The sequence below is a fragment of the Pogoniulus pusillus genome, chromosome 3, assembly GCF_015220805.1.
Source record: "Pogoniulus pusillus isolate bPogPus1 chromosome 3, bPogPus1.pri, whole genome shotgun sequence".
Lineage (NCBI taxonomy): Eukaryota > Metazoa > Chordata > Aves > Piciformes > Lybiidae > Pogoniulus > Pogoniulus pusillus.
Window position 1 is genome coordinate 26,485,433 of NC_087266.1, and position 20,188 is coordinate 26,505,620.

A 20,188-nucleotide genomic window follows, 5' to 3' on the forward strand; every position below is an offset into this window, starting at 1 on the left:
GATCTCCTTTGAGTCTTCACTTATCCACACTAAACAGCCCCAGGTGTATAGGGTTAACACTCCAGGGGGAGTGGTCTTGACCACTCCCCAGGGGTGGGTCTGAACACCACCAGGTGATGGTTAGCCCACTCCCCCTTCCTGTCCCATAAAAGCAAGGGAACTTCCTGATTCACTCTTTCTCTCCCTGCTGCGGTCTTACTGCCACCACCATCTGTTTCTGGGTTCTCTTTTGTTTCACCACGTGGCCATCACCCACGAGGCGGACAAAGCCATCACAATTCGGTTGTATTTATACATTTTGTATTTGCTATTTTTTCCCTTCCCTAACCTTTGTAACTTCTCTACCTCGGATACCTTTTTAAGTTATTGTTAAACTTTCTTTTTGTTTTGACTTCCAAATCGAGTGAGATTCATTTATTTGGGTGTGCTCACCTTTTCTCTCTATCTAATCCCTTTCTTTTGGGAAAGAAGGGGAAGAGGGAAGGGCTCTTTATAAAATTGTTATTGGTTCTATCAAATTTGTCTGAGTCTCTGGAAATTTAAACTAGACCCGAGACACCAGGGTTTTCAGTCTCTCTTCATAGGGGAGATGCTCAAGTCCCCCAGTCATCCTCGCGGCTTGCTGCTGTACCCTTTCCAAAAGGGACACTTTGGTCAAATTACTCTGGATGTTGTCTAGATGGGTTTTGAATATGTTCAAACAGAGAGATTCCACAAGTTCTCTAACCAATGTGTGCTGGTGTTTGAACTGTCATTGCTGCTTACTACCACTTTTCTTACATATAGTTTGTTTCTCCCCGTATTTCAATTTGTGCCCATTGCTTCTTGACCTGTCATTGGATACTACATGTGAAGTCTCTGGGTCCATCTTCTTTATTCTTTGCCAATATTCCCAACCATGGGCAGGGACACCTCTCAACTAGACTTGCTTTTGCAAGGCCTCATCCACCCTGGCCTTGAACACTCCCAGGGAGGAGACAGCTGCATCCTATGCCAGAGTCTGAACCTTTGTACTGAAAAACTTCTTCCCAAGATCAAGTCTAACCCTACTCTCCGTGAGCTTGAAACCATTTGTCGAGGAACGCAGTTTCGCGGCAGAGTTATGGGGAAAATACGCGAGGCGTTGACTATTTTATCAGTGATTTATTGCAAAGAATGCGGATTCCCTCTTCCCGAAACTACACCACCACTGTGAATTCTTTTGATTGAGATCAAAGTAACATTTCCGAAAATGGCAAATTAAAGAGTCTATGATGTTTAAAGAGAGTTCTTTTGAGTTTCTGTGGTTTGAGTTAATAGTTCGTCAGCTACTCACAGTCTGTAGCTTGGCAGGAGTCTCTCATTCTCCCGATGAGGGTCCAGGCATGCAGATTTTAGCCTCTGCGACTCGGGGTCCGCCCGAGGCGAGACTAGATCGGCGAGCAGTTTGTTGTTGTTAAGTCCGGGAAAAAACCAGAAAGGCTGGAAAAACCCAGAAGGACAAGACGCAGACCCAGAAGGCTAGGGCAAGGGCGCAAGGGCACGAGCACGAGCACAAGGGCCCCGATCCTGGCCTGTCCACCATTTTTATAATGTTCCAAAACAGGACTAGCCCACAACTCGGACCACTTTTACGTTGTTCACATATATTTGGTAAAAGACAGTAAGCAATCTATATAATTGGATAATTTTACTCAAACAATATAAAGACCACTCCTCAGGCCAGCCCACCTACAGGTGCTGGGCAGACTTGAGATAGTCGTTCCTACTTAACCAAAACAATATCCTGTTGTCTGAAAAGCGAGGTCAAGTGGAAGGGAAAACATGGCCAGTGTTTACCTTTTCACTTACTCTGGGGAGAAATCTTCCCATGGGACTGAAAGATTGTTTTGGTTTTTCGATGCTTCTGGCTTGAATGTGAGGCACTAGAAACTACACAATATAGCAAAAGCTTAGAGAGCCTTTTGCTACTTTCCATGACACCATTCCTCCCTATCCTGTTGCTAGATACCTTTATGAAAAGTCCTTCTGCAGTCTTCCTGGAGGATCCCTTCAAGTATTGGAAGGCAGCTCTAAAGTCCCCCTGGAAGACTTTTCTCCAAGCTGAACAATCCCAGTTCCCTCAGCCTGTCCTCATAGCAAAGGTGCTCCAACACCCTGATCATTTTTGTGGCCGTCCTCTGGACCTGCTCCATCAAGTTCATGTCCTTCTTGTGTTGAGGACTCCAGAGCTGGGTGCAGCACTCCAAGTGAAGTCCCAGCAGAGCAGAGTGGCAGAATCCCCTCTCTCCATCTGCTGGCTACACATCTTTTGTTGCAGCCCAGACTGCCATTGGCCTTCTGGGCTGCTAGCTCACAGTGTCTGCTCATGTCCAGCTTCCTGTCCATTAGCACCCCCAAGTCCTTTCCCTCATGTTGGTAAGATCCCCTTAAGCCTTCTCTTGGCTAAACAGATCCATCTCAGCCTCTCCTCATACGCCAGAGACTTCAATCACTTAAACATCTTAGTGGCCCTTTCTAGTATTTATCCAGTATGTCCATTTTCATCTGGCTTGTATATTGATGTAATATGGATGCCCATTATAGTAAAGTATGTGTTGATTTTTCGGATCTTAAAGATTAAATGTCCATTCCTAGTCTTAGATGAGTGTAAAGGTCTTGTTTTAAAAGGAAACAAGATTTTCTTCTTGATTTAATCATTGTGGACATAATGATTCCCATCTAAGAGATTATTTGGAAGATCACCGTAGATATCCTTGGAAGCATTTACTTTTATGCTTTCTCTATGTAATGCATTTCTAATGATATGAGAGTTTACTAAAATTTGGTGGAATGGTGAAGAACAAGGGGAGAAAATTGTATGAGGCAATCAGGATAATATGATAAAATAGGCTGTAAAATTTGCTGTTGTGTTTTTTTCCTTTTATTTGATAATATCTGTCAGAGCTGTGATGAAAAGGCAGAGATATGTGATAGCAATTTGTTTAGGTAAGTGCATGTAGAACAGAGTTTCCTACCAGAACTCAGTTGTGTTTTGAGTTGCAGTGTCTAGTATTTAAATTACACTTTCAGAAATGAGAAGTGTATTCACCTTTTTTAATGATATGTATTTGATTTTGGCATTAATACCAAAAAGGGTTGCAGGTAGGTGCCTCATTATATTTAGGCATGATTCTGCTGACTGGACTTAAAGGTCTATGGATTTGACTTTTAATGTTATGGATTTGCAAGGATTCACTTGTTTGTATAAATTCACAAGGCTGGTCATTTATTTTTAATGCCATTCATTAACTTTGTGTTTTATAGCACAAAACCTGCCACTAAATACTGTTTTTCCCTGTCTTTCCAGTGGTACATGATAAGCATTGTGCACATCTATAATCGGTGGAGAAACAGTGAAATACGATGTTACGTGAATGGTCAGCTGGTATCCTATGGCGACATGGCCTGGCATGTTAACACAAATGATGTAAGATTTTATTTTTTACCTTTATCATAACTAATTTTCTTTCTTTTTAATTTTTTTTAACCTTTCTTCTTTAATCTGCCGCAGTTATGTACTTTAAATGTATTATTGATTTTCTATAATAATACTTCTAAGAGTATTGGGGCTTCAAGGGGGCTGTGTTTTACATATTTTTTTAAATGGAATTTTCAGAGATTTTTTTTTTTTGAGAGCCTGCTGTAGGTAATCATTTAAATATGTGATACCACATAGAGGACACTGATAACAATGGAATAATACATGGCTTTTTACATAGGAAAATGTGGTAGAGTTTCTAATATTACAGTTTTAGCTTGAGGAAAAGTCTTTAAGAAAAACTGCCAAATACATAAGAATAACTGCCAAATGACTATGCATACTGCTTGGGTATACAAGAGTACTAATTTCTTGTCACATTAAATTCTATGCTGTATTCATGGGTAGATACTTTTTAATAGTTAAAAGATTTCTATGCTTTTTGTGCTACCAGACATTAAATTTTGAATAGCTTTATTTAATTGCAGTAGAACAGAGTAGCTTGAACTATGATCAGAGTAGTTCATGTGATTTTAAACACTATGTGAGTACAGGACAGGGTAATTTCTTCTATGTAGATTTTACAGTTTCAAAGCAACAAGATAGAGACAAATGCTAAAACCCAGAAAACAGAAGCATAAAGAGAGGTGTCAAGAGATCTGTAGCATTAAGCAAAGTCTGAAGTCTCAAATCTGTCTCCAAGTAACAAGTACATTTTGCTCTTGTTGTTTGACTTGACATTAATAAACAGTTGACCATTATTCAAAATTCTATGATGAGTGTTTAGATATTGATAATTTAATAAGTATTGATAGTGAATACAAATTAACTGCTGAGAATTTTTCTTGGATAGTAAACTTTTACAGAAAGATCCTCCCTCGTTGTCTTTCCAAACCAGTCAGAAAATTTTGAGACATAAAGGCAACTTCAAATAGACACAGTGATCTTGTATCTGCTTGTCCTGCAGACAAATCTCAGTCATTCTTAACCTGGGAAGATGCATATATACCAGTAAATATGCCTGTATCTATTAATTGGGCTGAGTTCAAATTAGCACTATATTTTTATAGGAAATGTATCTGTTTTCATATTTTAAAAAATCTTTTAATTAAATCTATACAAGTCATACATATATTTTTGTGCTCTTTTACCTTCTGATTTAGAAGGTTTGAGAGTCTACATCTAATGACACAGAAAATAGACACTCTTTTTGACACAATGTCTTGGCTAAGGAAGGCACACAAAATGGTTCTAGTGTGCTTTGCCTTCAGCTAAAGCTGTACAAGACTTTCTGAGGTGCTTTATTCATCAGCCTGCTGCACTTTTGTTATTTCTTATTTTTCATGTAATTCTCAGATGTCTTTGACTGCATGTGTAGGATAAGGAAGCTTTTTTGTACTTAAGGCAATTAAGTGGCTTTTGCTAAATTCTAGAGGCAAAGTTGGATTTGAAAGGAAGAATTTAAATATTGTGTAGTAATATAAGTAGGACTTCCTGCCGGAACTTCTGGTCATCGTTCTTTCTTTTCTTGGTAGTACTTCTGCTTGCAAGAAAAGGCAAGCCTTTTAGTTTTTACAGAGCATGGTTTCTCCTTGGTAATATAAAGAGGTTTGTGATAGGTGAGAATGCAGTGACTGAAAAACCAGCTGAGGTGTCAGAGATCTTGGGCTGAGTTACTAGTTCTATGTAATCCTTAGTGATAAGTGCTTAGCTGGAATAGCTACTACTTCTGTTGATATTTTCTTTACAGTATTCCTTCCTACTTTCTCATAATTTCACTCTTTTCTTAAGGTGGACTTGGTTTACCAAGCTTCAGATGTGTTTTTTTCAGTTTCTGCTAAAGTTTTACTTTGTACACAGGACAGTAGATATAAGTTGTGAAAGACAGTGATTATCATTATCTTTCTGTTTTTTTTTCAAGAGGAAGCCCATTCTATCAGACAGCAGGAAAAATTCAGATGTGCTAAAGACATAGAAAGGAAATTAGGGGAATGCGTATGTACATTCCTCAGCACAATTATACATTAGCTAGGAAGAGAAAGAAGCTGTTGTTTTAGCTCTAGAACTTTCTTGTTTCGTGTAAACACTGAGTCGTTAAAAGTGTGCCTTGGAAGCTCTTGAGCACTTGTCTGCCCTTAAAAATCCAGAAGTCAATTTCTATCTTCGTACTCTTTCACTTGAATATAGCAAGATGACAAGAAAATACCTTGCCATGATCGCTTTGGAGGGTAAAAAATCCTATGCAAGTCACCCAATCATTATTTCTTTGTATCATATATTGTGCATAGCTATTTATGTAGATTATACTGGTAGATTTAACAGTACAGGTTGCAAAAACATCCAGTGAAAACCGAGATAGGGACAGAAGTTGCATGTTGTTGGCTAAGTGCATCTTACTCTTTGCAGTCTTATAAAAGAGCAATGTAAGATGATAGAGAAGTAGTATTTAAAACACTGTTATGAAGACAGGATTTTTTTCCACTTGTTCATTATGTTAAAGCTACAACTGAACAAAATGTGTTAGATTAAATCTGTAGTTTTTAGATTAATAAAGTGCTCATTAGATTTGTATTCTTAAGTTCAAGACTATAAAATGAGTTGAATTACATTTATTGTTTTTTAAGCATAGGATTTTGTCATGGTAGAGACTATGCTTTTATTTCATTTTTTCCCAGACCAATCTTGCAGTAAAATTCCCTTATGTTTTATGACATTATTTTCAATAGCTGACATTTAACTCTTATAGAAAAATACCTCAGTCTACAGTTTTCATATGTACCCTGGAAGGTGCTCAAATAACGATGCAATGACAAAAATGGATAAGGATTAAAAAGAGAAGGAGGGGTGTGTGTAATTAAAAAAAAAAATATTCTAATTCTTATCTATGCACAGCTATGAATTCACTGGGTTCAATTCTTTCTATCATATGGGCCACAAGATACAGGCTATTAAAGTAGTTACTAAAGCTTCACATCTGTATTCTTCACAAATGTGCGTTGTCTTAACAGGCACATTTTTGTCTAGGAATTTGCAAAATGTGTCATTTGTGCAAACTTCTGAATCACTTAAACCTTCTTCAAGATTTCTCGTTTTGTTGTGGGAACTTCTCTGTGTTAAAAACAGTGTACAGTGTTCAGCCCAGATGTTAGAGGGAAGAGATGAGTGTGGATGAAAAATGGGAAGATACTGTAAACTTCTCTGAATAGCTGTTTCAACTATCAATGTTCCTGATACGCTTTATTTCATAGAGGCAGTCTTGGTTCTGACTTCATAATTACTGTTTAATAAAACAGAAAAACAGTGTGGCAATCCTGAGATTCGTTGTGATAAGTTGCTGCACAAGATACAGTAGCAAGTGGAAAATAACTAGTTGACTTTATCCAGATTTACTCCTTGGAATATAGAGATTATGACAAAAGAATGAAGTGAAATGTCTGGCAGGGTAGAAAGTCAAATGTGTGAAATTGCTACCTGGTCAATAGTTGTGATCAGCTCTGTATGCCTTTTGGAAATAGCTATCTTATAAGAGATCAAATGTATATGTTGGGATGAAAGTCAGTTTGGAATTTTGGGTTGGTTAGGAATTTTCCTGTTATGGGAAGTAACATGAGAGAAAGTGTTAAACTTCTGTTCAAGAAGCTATAAAATATAAGACTTCTGAGGTCTGGTGGAAAATATTTGTTCAGGTAACTGGATGAAAATAAGCTTCATGATGTGCTGATGTTTTTCACAGAACTTTGTGTTTCTGTGATAAGACCATAGAAGGATTTAAGAAGTTGACATAGGCAGTAAAGGCCCACAGATTGAGAACTTCAGTAGCACTTTGGCTGCATTTGAAAGGTGGATTTATAAACATCAAGACTATTAAGGAGAAAGTTATTTCCTTAAGTAACAAGATTCATAAATCCCAAGAGTTATTTGTTAATTTTTTTTTAATGCAAATAAAATAGAAGGATTTGGACTAAGGAATAAGTGGAAGAGAACTGTCAGTCATTTCATCTTGTGGTTGTTAATGACAAATACAAAGAATGTATAGAAACAAACTGTGATGGTTTGGGTGTTACTTGCCCCCCCTCGCCCCACACACACTTTGTAAATCACCCAGACTAGACTCAGCCAGCTCTGGAAATTGAATTAAGCTTATTATTTACAGTTTAGCACAATATACAAGCAGAGATTTACAGTTATATACAGAAATATACAAGGTTAAAGGTAATACAGAAATGCAACAGCCCTCCCAGAAACCTGAGTCTCCAGGAGGGGCTTTCAACTGCCCTTCCACCTTCCCTGCTACCCCTCTCAACCTTACCCCAGTCCCAAGGAGGAATGGAGGTTCGCCCAGGAGGGTTAGGAAGCAAAGTGGATCAGTCAGAGAAACAGAGAGTGAAGTTAGAGAGAGAGATGCAGCTCGGAGCTCCCCAGCAGCAGAAGTACCTTATCTGCAATTTTATTATTCTTCTTGTATCTCTCAGTAAACCCATGAGTGAAGTAGACATCATTCTGTTTTCCTTTTCACAGCCTATAATCTAGTTCTTCTCATCAAAACATTCTAGCTAGCTTCAAACTAGCACACAAACAAACGTGGGCTATTTGGTGTCCATCAGGTTGAAAGCTGTGGGAATGTGAGATAGTGGGAGTAAGAACAAATGAGCTATGAGTATCGGGTGCTGATTCTAATCAGATTGTTTGGAGCAGAAGTTAATAAACCCTCTAGAAGCTCAGGAGTTAGCCCTCCTCTCTAAATAAAAATAGTGGAAACCCTTAATCCAAAATTAAGCACCAGAAAATGGTGAAGTTTAGTCTGGTCCGAAGACAGCACGGGAAATTACTAGAGGTTAACAGACCAAGAATGTAATTATCGTGTAAAACTCAGAATCCATTGAAAGTTACAGTGGTGGTTGTACACTTAACAATAACTAGAAGAGTCCAGGAAAATGCCCTTGTAGTAGCAAGAATGTGTGTCAGAAAACTGCTGGAAGACTTCACTATTAGATATACCAGTTGTCAAAGTAGTTTCATAGTCCATCTTTAACAGTGTGCATGCTGGATATGACTTTGCAAATCAGTTTTGATGTAGCTTTTTCAGATTTTCCTTTCTTTTAAAATTGTATTAAAAAAAATGTAGAAAATTACAAGGGAATAACTTGGAAGTGTTTGATCAAAAAAGGAGGATAAATCAGAGGTGTAATCCTGGATACTTTTTACTTTACATCATTGCAGAATTGAACTCCAGAGTCTCCTTTTGCTTGTGGGTAGCTTATTCACCTAGATCAGTTGCTGTAGCATTTAATCATACTTGATTCTGTTCCCCAGGCCAATGAAAGCTTTTCTATGGGTAACACAGAGCAGCTAAGCAACATGAAAAAGCAGACTTCCTAATGCAGATCTACTGTTTTACAGATTCACTTTAAAAAGTGAGACCCAATCCTTAAATGAAGAACATGTGACTTAAGGAAGCTAAGAGAATAGCCTTGAAGGTGCTTGTGCTTCCTGCTGTTGTCTTCTTGTGCTGCATCTTGTTTTTCAGTTCCCTGGATCTTTGTTCTAGACAGCTGATGCATAAAATTTGTTTGTGAAAGCACCAGAACAACTTAACCTGTTTCTTGTAAAAATAAATTGAATACATTTAAATTGGAGGGGAAAAAAAAGCCACTGAGCCCCAGTTCAAATCTGCAATAATAGGTGGACAGGTGGGGAACTGCAGAAGGTCTTTGTGCAAAGAAGTAGTTGTTGGAAAGAAGAATGGAAAATAATGTCTCTCATGATTGTGGAAGAAGACAGAAGAGGAGCTTAAGGTCAAATTATGTTGTTACATAGGCTGTGGTCATAGAGGAAGACAGTCCACTGGTTGCGAACTAGTGCAAACCAAATTATATTTGGTTTTCTTTTCTCCTAGAGATCTTTAGATCTAATAGCACAGCAATGAAAGAAGAGTGCATTTCAGCATGTGTTCTCATGCCTTAGCAGTGGAGGTTCTGATTATAATTACAAGTAACTTCAAGGTTTTCATATTTCCTAAAAGGCAGTAGAGAAGGTTATTTGGTACTTGCATGTTCTGTTCTAATTTTATTATACACTGAACAATTAATAAAAGTCAAATCCTAGCAGCAAGTCATAACAGCATTGGAATACTGACCTCTGCAACAATTAATGCTACAGTATTCAAAGTTAAGCTGTTCACTGTAGGGAATCAGGTACTGAAGTAGTAAACGATCAAGGAATTTTCTTTATTACAGTCTACCTTTGTTTTTTTGCTTCAGCTGTATATGAAATTATTTAATTGTATGTTTTGTATGACTAAATATCATCACTACTGCTTCTTTCTCATACAGAGCTATGATAAATGTTTTCTTGGCTCTTCGGAGACAGCAGATGCCAATAGAGTGTTCTGTGGCCAGCTTGGAGCAGTGTATGTATTCACTGAAGCACTCAACCCAGCACAGATATTTGCAATACATCAGTTAGGACCTGGATATAAGGTAACAATAAAAAAACAACACTGAAAAGGAAAGTAATTGATAGACATAGTTGGAAGTTATGTATACACAGAGACATTCTTCTTAGGATCATATAGAGCAATGTGAATTGTTTTCAGCAAAGGAATAATATTTCTTTAAGTATCCTAATTTTATCAATTTCCAACAGCTTTTTGAAAGATGCAAATTTCTTATTTAAAGGACAGCTGAAATCTGTTTGCATGCGAAATTTGTGACTTTGGGTGACGATCGGATTAGAGCAATTGTATTTGGTGTACTGGGTATTAGAGGAAAAACTTTCTTCTCTGCTCCTCCCGTTTAAAAGCTGAGTTAAGGCAAATTAAAATTCAGCAAGTCGTAATAACCCAATCCTACTCAAATGCACAGTTTCAAATAGTTCTGCTGAAATAAAAGTTAAGCTTTTTACTCATACTTTGACAGTGACATTCAGAGGACACTTTGGACAAATTGATGGTGCGTACATAAGCATGGATCTTTAGTATGAACAATCACTTATGTCTTGAAATGGCTGGGTATAGTGTTATTTCGTCAAGAAAAACAATGCAGATGCATTGCAGAAGTCTGCAGAAACTGCCTAGTGGAAAAGGCTTGAAAATTAATCTAAGCCCAGCTAAACACTCTGGAATTTCTATCATCAATTATTGCGCTTTTCCTATTATTTTTATTACCGAAATTTGCAGTATCATCTGAAGCAGACTTTCAGGTTCTTAGTATATGTCATATACTCTGAAAATAAAAACTTTTTAAGATAACAAGTAAAAATCAGTATTTAGATTCTAAAAATACTAAGTTAATGTGCTGAAAATGATTGCTCTACATCATTTGATGACAGCTAACACTTAAGCACCAGTGACAATTGAAAATATCTCTTATGGTGTGTTTGTGACATGAAAAGTCAAATATTTGTCAAGATTACTTGGAGAAGAGGAGGTCTGTTGCATATCATTATGGTTAAAACCTGCCTTGAAGCTAAAACTGTTCAGTCACTGCCCCCTCACAGTTCCCTTCTTTCTGGACACAGTTCTGCTATCTCTTCCCCAGCAGTAGCATTGAAAGGCAGGGAATGAGAGTTGCAGTTAGTTGTGTCCATTTCATGTTGTTTCTGCTGCTCTTTTCACCTTGTGGGGACAACTCCTCACAATCCTCCCTTGTGGCAGTTTGGCATCCCTCCCAAAGGAGACAGTGCTCCACAAACTTCAGCATAGGCCCATTCATAGGCAGCATTCTTTCTAGGAACAGATCGCTCCAGTGCAGTCTTCCCTCAGTCGTGGACTTCTTTGGAATGAGTCACTTCCTCCAAAGTGGAGTCCTCCATGGGCTGCAAGGGCTCATTCATCATTGCTCCTGAAGACAAATGGCTGCTTCTGCATGTCTTCTCCTTTCCTTCACTGATCTGGATGTCTGTGACTGAGTTGGAAGGCAGAAGGGCTCTGCAGCGGGACCTTGACCGCCTGCACAGATGGGCAGAGTCCAGTGGGATGGGGTTCAATGTCTCCAAGTGCAGGGTGCTGCACTTTGGCCACAACAACCCCATGGAGAGATACAGGCTAGGGTCGGAGTGGCTGGAGAACAGCCAGACAGAGAGGGATCTGGGGGTACTGATTGATACCCGCCTGAACATGAGCCAGCAGTGTGCCCAGGTGGCCAAGAGAGCCAGTGGGATCCTGGCCTGCATCAGGAATGGTGTGGCCAGCAGGAGCAGGGAGGTCATTCTGCCCCTGTACTCTGCACTGGTTAGACCACACCTTGAGTCCTGTGTTCAGTTCTGGGCCCCCCAGTTTAGGAGGGACATTGAGATGCTTGAGCGTGTCCAGAGAAGGGCGACGAGGCTGGGGAGAGGCCTTAAGCACAAGCCCTACAAGGAGAGGCTGAGGGAGCTGGGATTGTTTAGCCTGGAGAAGAGGAGGCTCAGGGGTGACCTTATTGCTGTCTACAACTACCTGAAGAGTGGTTGTGGCCAGGAGGAGGTTGCTTTCTTCTCTCAGGTGGCCAGCGCCAGAACAAGAGGACACAGCCTCAGGCTGCACCAGGGGAGATTTAGGCTTGAGGTGAGGAGAAAGTTCTTCACTGAGTGAGTCATTGGACACTGGAATGGGCTGCCCAGAGAGGTAGTGGAGTCGCCGTCCCTGGGGCACTTCAAGGCAAGGTTGGACGTGGCTCTTGGTGCCATGGTCTAGCCTTGAGCTCCGGGGTTAAAGGGTTGGACTTGATGATCTGTGAGGTCTCTTCCAACCCTGATGATACTGTGATACTGTCTCTTTCATGTTACACCCCTCTCCAACGCAAAAGAACTCCCAGAACAAAAGAGATACCTAATTGCAGAGGCACTGATTGACTTGGCCTTGGAACTGATGGGGTGATGATGGGGCAACAAACACAACACAGCTATTATAGTACAAGATAATATCTTATGTGTGATCATGGAACCTACAGTAGAAAAAGGTGTAAATGATAAATCAAAAAGAAGCAGTCTTGCTTCTAAAGGAAAGAGAAAAGCTGCTGATATTTTAAATAGGAGCCATGATCAACACCTCCTCTTCTACTGGAGGAGACAATGCTGGAGTATTTCTCAGCTCTCTTTGTTCCCTCTCCCATTCCTGTAAGAGCAGTGGTCGTTTATACCTTCATTATGGATCCCATATGAGTTTTAGAGTATGTTAAATATAAGGCTCTTTTCTTCTTTCTGCCTTTATGCCCTGCTTGTAGAAGATCTTAGAGCTGCATTCCTTCAGTGACCAGTACCTAATCACTTGCAGTCTGAGCTTGCATGCTTGCAACTTCTCCCATCCTCCTGTGTATGTGTCCTCCCAAGCCCCTAGCAGAGTATACATATACTGAATTTCTTTTCTGTTTCTGTAGATTGCTCTAAATCATAAAGGAATATCATATATCAGAATTTGTCATCTCTCTTTTTATATTCTATAATCTTTTGAGCAGGAGACTAGCATTTCCAACTTATAATCACTTTCATTGGGCAGAAGGTCCTTGTTTTTTTCTCAAAAAAATGGGACACTTTTTTGTGCCTCACTTTGATAAATTCTTGAGGAATAGTAAACACTGAAAACTGGGGGACAGATTAGTGCCAAAGTTTGTTTATAGAAATGATTTTATTTTAATTTAGTGGTTTAGAAAGTTGCAAAATTTTGTGGCTATGAAACAGTATGAATTTTATATCAAAATACTGTGTCATATTTAAAACAGCAAAGTTATGAAAAGTTACATAGAGGTAAGACATTTTGAGCTTTGAGATCTGAGAAGGCTTAGAACCATGAAAACTTTTCTTAGAAATGTTTCCATGTGGTAAAACATCAGGATATAGTATGGGCAGAAAGAAGATATCTTTGTGAATCAATGAATTCACTAAATTATTTCTGTCTCTACAGAAAGCACACAAAAATTTATCAGTATAGTTAAAAATGTGCTTTGGGGGAAGATAAATGATCACCTTCCTCAGGACCAATCTGTAATCTGTGGCAGTCATATCCTGATAAGTGAAATGTAGCCAACCATATCAACAAAGCAGTAACTCAAGCTCTGAACATAATATTCAAACTTTGGAGTTTTCTACTTCAATAAGTCATGTGGCATGATAAGAACACATTTCTAGATTAAATTTTGCTGCTGAGGACTGAATACCCACACTCTGTATATTTGGCAATTTTTACATCTGTTTGGTTGTAGTCTGATGCTTTGGGCTGAATGACTGCCACCAGTTGGAGGATTTTTTTTGTGTCAATCGAAAGAAGTCTGGTTCAGATCAGCTTTAGAGTATGAGCAGAGGAGTAAGTGGAATTGTCCTGGGTTTGGAAATTGGGAACTTCTGTACAAAATGGACTCTTAAGCCAAATGCGAATCACAGAATGATTGAGATTGTCACAAGGGACCTCTGGAGATCATCTGGGCCAAGCCCTCTGCCAAAAGCATGGCCACCTAAAACCAGTTGCCCAGGACCACATCCAAACATCTTCTGAGTATCTCAAAAGATGAAGACTCTTAGCACCTTGCTAGTTACTCCTACAGTGACAATGTGTTTCCTGATCAAAGAGAACTTCTGTGTTTCAGTTTGTGCCCATTGCCTCTGGTCCTGTCACTACCTAAAACAGATGGACCTTGCACCTTTTCTTCAGATATGTATGCACAGTTTACGAGATCCCCCTCGGGATGAACAGTCCTAGCTCTCTCAGCCTTTCCTCACAGGAGAGATGCCCAGCTACTTCCGTGGCCTTTCATTGGACTTCCCAGTAATCCATTGATCTCTTGTACTGAGTAGCCCAGAACTCCAGGTGTGGCCTAACTAGTGCAAGTAGAGAGAATCACTTTCCTCAGCTTGCTTGTGAGTGTCCTCCCAATACAACTAAAGTTAGCAATGCCCTTCTTTGCCAAATGTAGATTGAACCACTGACTTCCCATTCACTTCTGTCCTTCCTACTTGCATTTTCTGTTGTGGTATCTGCATCTCATACATTTTCAGCACGGAATAGCTGCCTGCCTTCTACTTGACATCACCAAGTATGGGACAGGGCTGACTGACAGATCTGCTCCAAGGGTTCTTCAGCAGCCACAGTCTGTTCAGTCTACGTCAGTGTTATGACCCATATACAAATGGATGCTTGTCACAAGACCTTAAATTACCATGTGTCAGTCACTTGAGCAAATGCACTTTACCATTACTTGATGGCAAGGAAGAGAATTTTGTTAGGGTTTTCGTCAGCCTTGAGAGCTCTTCAAAAGCTGGATGGGTTTTAGAAGTTTACATAATTGGTAGGCACCTGTAATTTATTTGGAAGGGGAAGTTGATAGCCTATAAACTGCCTATGTTAATTCTTCTAACCTGGATAACCAAAATCCTAGTGATGGTAGCTTCAGTAGTTTCATGATACAGAATTTCTTACTGTGTAAGGGCAGGGGGGGAAAGATTTGGTAGGACCAAAGAGATAAAGAGAATTGTAGTAACTACATGCAGTGAAAAGAAGTGAAGTGAATCATAATTAAATTCAGTAATAAATTACTTTAATCTGAGTAAATATTTGAAAAATATATATGCAACAGTAGCTAAATAGTGGCAATTTCTAATAAATTGCTTTATTTGTGTCAGTACAGAACTGTGCTACTACTAGTTGTCTGTTTGCCACTGTCAAATGATTGTTAGATGCAAAAGTAGTTGTGTGCTAAGTAGATCTGACAGCACATTGCAGGAAGTCAGAAATCTATCTTCTTGTGCTTGATTGATTTGTCAGCATTGCCAGAAAGCATAGATCAGATATGAACTGTGGTGTGTTTAAGAGCAATAGAAATTCTCAATTTTTGTTTGTAAAAGCTTTGAATTTAAGAATGATTTAAAAATGGTGCTTCTGATTTATTTGGATTTTTGTTTTGTAGTGTAAGCAGCTTGTTTATACATACTCCTGACTGTTAGTGAATTACGGGACTTAATGCTGTTTAAAAATAACTATTCTTTTAATCAAAATGGGATAAGAGTTGATATTTTATTTTGAGTAATCTTATGTAAACTAGAATAGAAGGCATGTAATTTGTTCTTTATTTTTAATGTCCCAGATGCTCATCTTTTTTTTTATAGTTTTTGCATATTTATAGCTGTTTAATGTGACACATTTAAGGTAGTTGCTTCTGAAACTTGTTAACACTGATAGTGAATGCAGAGAGAAATGATACTACATAAAATATCAATTATTATATGTACATGTTAATGGAAATAAAATAAAAATTAAATTGTATAGAAATAAGATAATAGAATATTTTAAATTATCTTATTGTTCAGTAGCATAAAACTACTGGAAAACTGAAACACAGTTTAGCAGTTGCTCTATTTCCACTGAAGTCTAATGTATTTTCTTCACATTTTGTGGCAAGGATTTTGTCTAAAATACTTTGTGAAACTTATGGTTTGGTTTGTTTTTTTTTCCAGAGCACATTCAAATTTAAATCTGAAAGTGACATTCATCTGGCTGAGCACCATAAACAAGTGCTATATGATGGAAAACTTGCAAGTAGCATTGCTTTTACTTATAATGCAAAGGCTACTGATGCTCAGCTATGCCTTGAATCCTCACCAAAGGAAAATCCTTCAATTTTTGTACACTCCCCCCATGCTCTTATGCTTCAGGTTTGTGCTATTACATTGCTGTTCTGGTTTTACTGTTAGTTCAACGTTATTTGAACAAGAAGACAATTTGTGTGCTAATCTACAAAGATATTGTTGTTTTGTATTACTTCAGTTCCTGATATACCTTTCACTTGATCTGTTCTTTCTTTGCTCACTGCCTAGAGCAAAAAATTACCATTTCTTAATTTAAAAATATATACTTCATAGCATAAGGCAAAGTGTAGTATAAGACTGAGGTTTTTCATTTTAATGTTTGTCTTTAAGTGTAGTGATCATAATTTAAACATACATAATGAAACTAAGTTAAAATGAGTATGATTGCTTTTGCACCCAGTTCAGTGTTAAGATGCATGCTGTTTATGTTTGTAGCTGTCTTTTCAAATTGAAGTTTAACTGGCTTTTTTCTGTTTATTTGTTTTACTAATTTAGGATGTGAAAGCTATCGTAACCCACTCCATTCACAGTGCAATTCATTCCATTGGAGGAATTCAAGTTCTTTTTCCTCTTTTTGCCCAGTTAGACAATCGACAGCTGCACGACAGTCAGGTGGAAACAACAGTTTGGTAAGCTTCTTTCAAGCCAGATAAAAAAATGAATTAAGCTAAGAATATTTTTGGTTTTGTCATGGGAAGATTTGGCTGCTGTTCTTTTGTAAGTGCTGTGACTTAATATTTTACCCCTGCTTCTTTGAAAATAATACTGTTTTCTAAAAAGTAGTGCACTGTGGAAGTGTGTAAATTTTATGACTCTGATGAGATTCCACATGGAACTGGCACAACAGTGATTGGATTAAATAATGATTTCAAATAACTCTAGAATCTCTAAGGGTAGTTTTGTGACAGTTGCAACTTCTGCTAGAAACCAGTGTGCTTTTACTTGACAGTGCACTGTTGTTTATATTTTCTCAAAGTCTGTGCAATTTTAATTTATATTCAATAATGTTCAAGATTAACAAAAGATATTTCCTTTAATTTCAATGCATATCCAAAAAGTCATAGAGCTATGATCAGTTATTTTGTGGCCATATTAACTATTGCAACAGTAACTGGGGACAGAGAATTTTATGCAGGGACAGGTGAAGTTTCCACTCTGCTACTATGGAAGTAACCCCTAGCTCCAAAGTCTGCACAGAAGTTAGATGAATTCTTCCAAGTATAGCCTGCAAAGGACTGTGTAGGAGTGTGTCATGCTGACTTGTTCAAAGCTAGTTCATCTGTGGTTGTTTTTGCAAAGGTCTCTCGCTACCTGCTTGTTAGGGCAAGCTCTTATTCTAGTGGTGACACAAGATGTCAAGATGTCTAAGCTTGTCAGAACGAAGTGTGTGGCCTAAGCCTTTGGAGGTAACAGAACTGAAAAGGTGATGCTGAAGAACTGCTGTGATGTTTCCCTGTAGGATGTAATGCAACCAAAACCTACTAGAAGATGGGTCTAGGGGCGGCAGAAACCAACTGCAACATTTGAATAATTTCTAAAATAGGTGCATAACTCAGAGTACCTGAGCCAGGATACCTGGCTTATTTTCCTGCTTAGGATACTCTGCCATTATTATTCTGAATATTTTCGGTGATCTTAGCTAGTTCAGTCATAAATTACCTAACTGAAAAATAAATATATTAACTCCTTAATTTGCTGCTGATTTTGAAAAAAAAAAAAAAAAGAGAGTGGTACACTGGTATAATTTCTCATGAAAAATAACTTATTTCAGTCTAATTTAAGAAATGCATTCATTTGGTGAGGTTCTTCAGTCATCTGTTTTCCCCTTTGGTAACTCAAATATATGTAGCTAAGATGGACGCTGGTTTTCAGTTCTTCCTGGTGTGTGGGAAGTTATTGTGTTTCATAAGAATATTTTAGGACAACGTTAGAAGAAATAGTACAGTCTTAAAATAATATATTTTATTTTTGAGTGCTTTATAGTGGTGCAAATTATTTCATTCAGTGTTAAACGCAGAAAAAGATGTTTCTGTATAGCCTCTTAGTGGATATTTACTTTTTTTTATGTCTGTTCTCCACTACATAGTTGACACTGAAGTACTGTGATGTAAGTGGAATAGAAGAAACAGCACTTGATTTGAAATAGATTTTGAAAAAAGAAATGTCCCTATATGTTTTTATTTACTGGCACAGCAGTAGGCAAAATTGCTTCGTATCAATTTAAGGAAGATTGCGTGTATTTTGTGCCTATACACATGAATGAAATATATGTTAAATTCATGAATAAGCTGAGTTTGGAATAAATATTAGGTCTGTTTAAAAATGGAGACCTAATATAATGTAACTTCTGTAAGTTGAGATAAATAACTTCCAAAATTCTTCCTATGTCTGTAGTCTTTCCAATGATTGAAAACATGCAGTGCGATTTCAAATGCACAGAACATTTCTGGAGTTAGTTGAATTCATAAGTTGTTGGTTTTGAATAAATCAATGCACTTCTTCTGTAATTAGATTATATTCTAAAAAGCAATCTGTAATTCATTATGCTTTGTGATTGTGTGAATACATAATGTGACGAGATGGGATCCAAACTCAAGAACATATTCAGAAGATTTTTAAGGAAATGACTGCTTGATAAGATGTTACTTACACATTGAATTACCATGGGTTTGGTGTATGTGCATTATTTTCTTATATTTAATTTAATAGGAAGGAGATATTGATAAAACAATAGTGTAACTGAACAAGGAAGTAGTCAAATAAAGGAATAAAAGCTTTCTGGAGGCAAAGGGAGATAAAAGGGAAAGGAAGCTCAACATGAAAAACAGATCTATATTTCAGAATCATTTGTGAAGTGGAAATAGGGAAGAAGTATGTTTACTGAGTCCTTTCCTTCTTTCCTCTTGTTTTGTGTTTTGTTTGTTTTTTTTTTTTACTCTTCTGTCTTTATGTGTACCTTTCCAAAATGTAGTTGAACTGTTTACAATATTTTTTACACTCTCCTTACCTATGAAAATGTATCTACAACAGCAATAGGGGGCATGAACCCATTACAATCTGTGCAATTTTATAAGCAGGCAATCTTTATGCCACATTACTAACACAGCAAAACCTTGATGATGCCTGATAACAGCAGATGGTTATGTTTGTAAACTCTACAGCTAGAGTAGACTAGAGTTTATGTCTTTATGGTGGCCAACTAGGGGAGACTCAGAAGTTGTCCCTTGAATGTTGCTGCCTTTTGTCTTAATACATTCCTGGGAGGTGGGAAGTACAAATAGATCCTGTAAGTATCCTGGGTTTCCAGATTACTTTTTTGAATACTTCTCACCTCCTTCTCTTCTGCATATATGATTTTTTTTTTTTTTACATTAGAAGGGGTTTCTCAAACATCTTGCTTTTTAAACCTCCTTTTTAAACCTTAATAAATAAATAAATGAACCTTTTAAAAGAAGTATTTTTTGTTGTAAAAAAAAATTAAATTATAAATCAGGACAGTATGAACATAGTAACTTTGTGGTTTAATAGCATTTTTTGTAAATGTTCTTTATTCCTGTAATATGTCTGCCTCTGTGTGGCTTGCCTACATCTTCTATGAGACCAAGAATTGAAGTAACCTACAATTCTGCCTTTGAAGCACTGTGTAGATTCTGAAGCTCTCATACACTGAAATTAGAAGAATGGAAGCTGAATTTGTTTCTTAGGTATCTTTCCTTAGATTAAGTGATGCACCTGCCATTCAGGAGAGTGGTCCCTCACCTTGAATGCCATGACTGCTGTTTCCTGCCTTTAAGTACTGTGGTTATAATATTAAAATTGGCAGTTTAGGTCAATAAGGTATTGATGTAATAAAAAGAAGTGTAGAATGCTTGTGGTGGATTGACCCTGGCTGGATGGCAGGTGCCCAGCAAAGACGCTCAGCCACTCCCTCTCTTCAATTAAACATTGGAGAAAGAATAGAACAAAAATCTTGTGGATCAAAATAAGGACAGGGAGATGATTCACCGATTACTGTCATGGACAAAATAGACTCGACTGAGGGTCATAGACTTTTTTAGACATTCACCTGCAGTGATGTGAGTTCTTCCATGGACTGCAGGTGAATCTGCTCCACTGTGGGCCTTCGTGAGTTGC

The 20,188-nt window shown here is 37.9% G+C and overlaps 1 protein-coding gene across 6 annotated transcripts in view; it reads left to right on the top strand.

Moving 5' to 3' along the window:
* Positions 1-20,188, top strand: part of NBEA (neurobeachin) — a 527,236-nt gene that overhangs the window by 116,020 nt on the left and 391,028 nt on the right. For 5 of the 6 annotated variants that reach the window (XM_064173040.1, XM_064173052.1, XM_064173047.1 and 2 more), the window contains exons 7-10: positions 3,329-3,448; positions 9,832-9,978; positions 15,923-16,120; positions 16,550-16,683. In XM_064173040.1, coding sequence (XP_064029110.1) covers positions 3,329-3,448; positions 9,832-9,978; positions 15,923-16,120; positions 16,550-16,683 — 599 coding nt within the window. Of the gene's footprint in view, positions 1-207; positions 283-3,328; positions 3,449-9,831; positions 9,979-15,922; positions 16,121-16,549; positions 16,684-20,188 lie in introns of those variants that run through there. The other variant, XM_064173080.1, reaches the window with a different exon arrangement.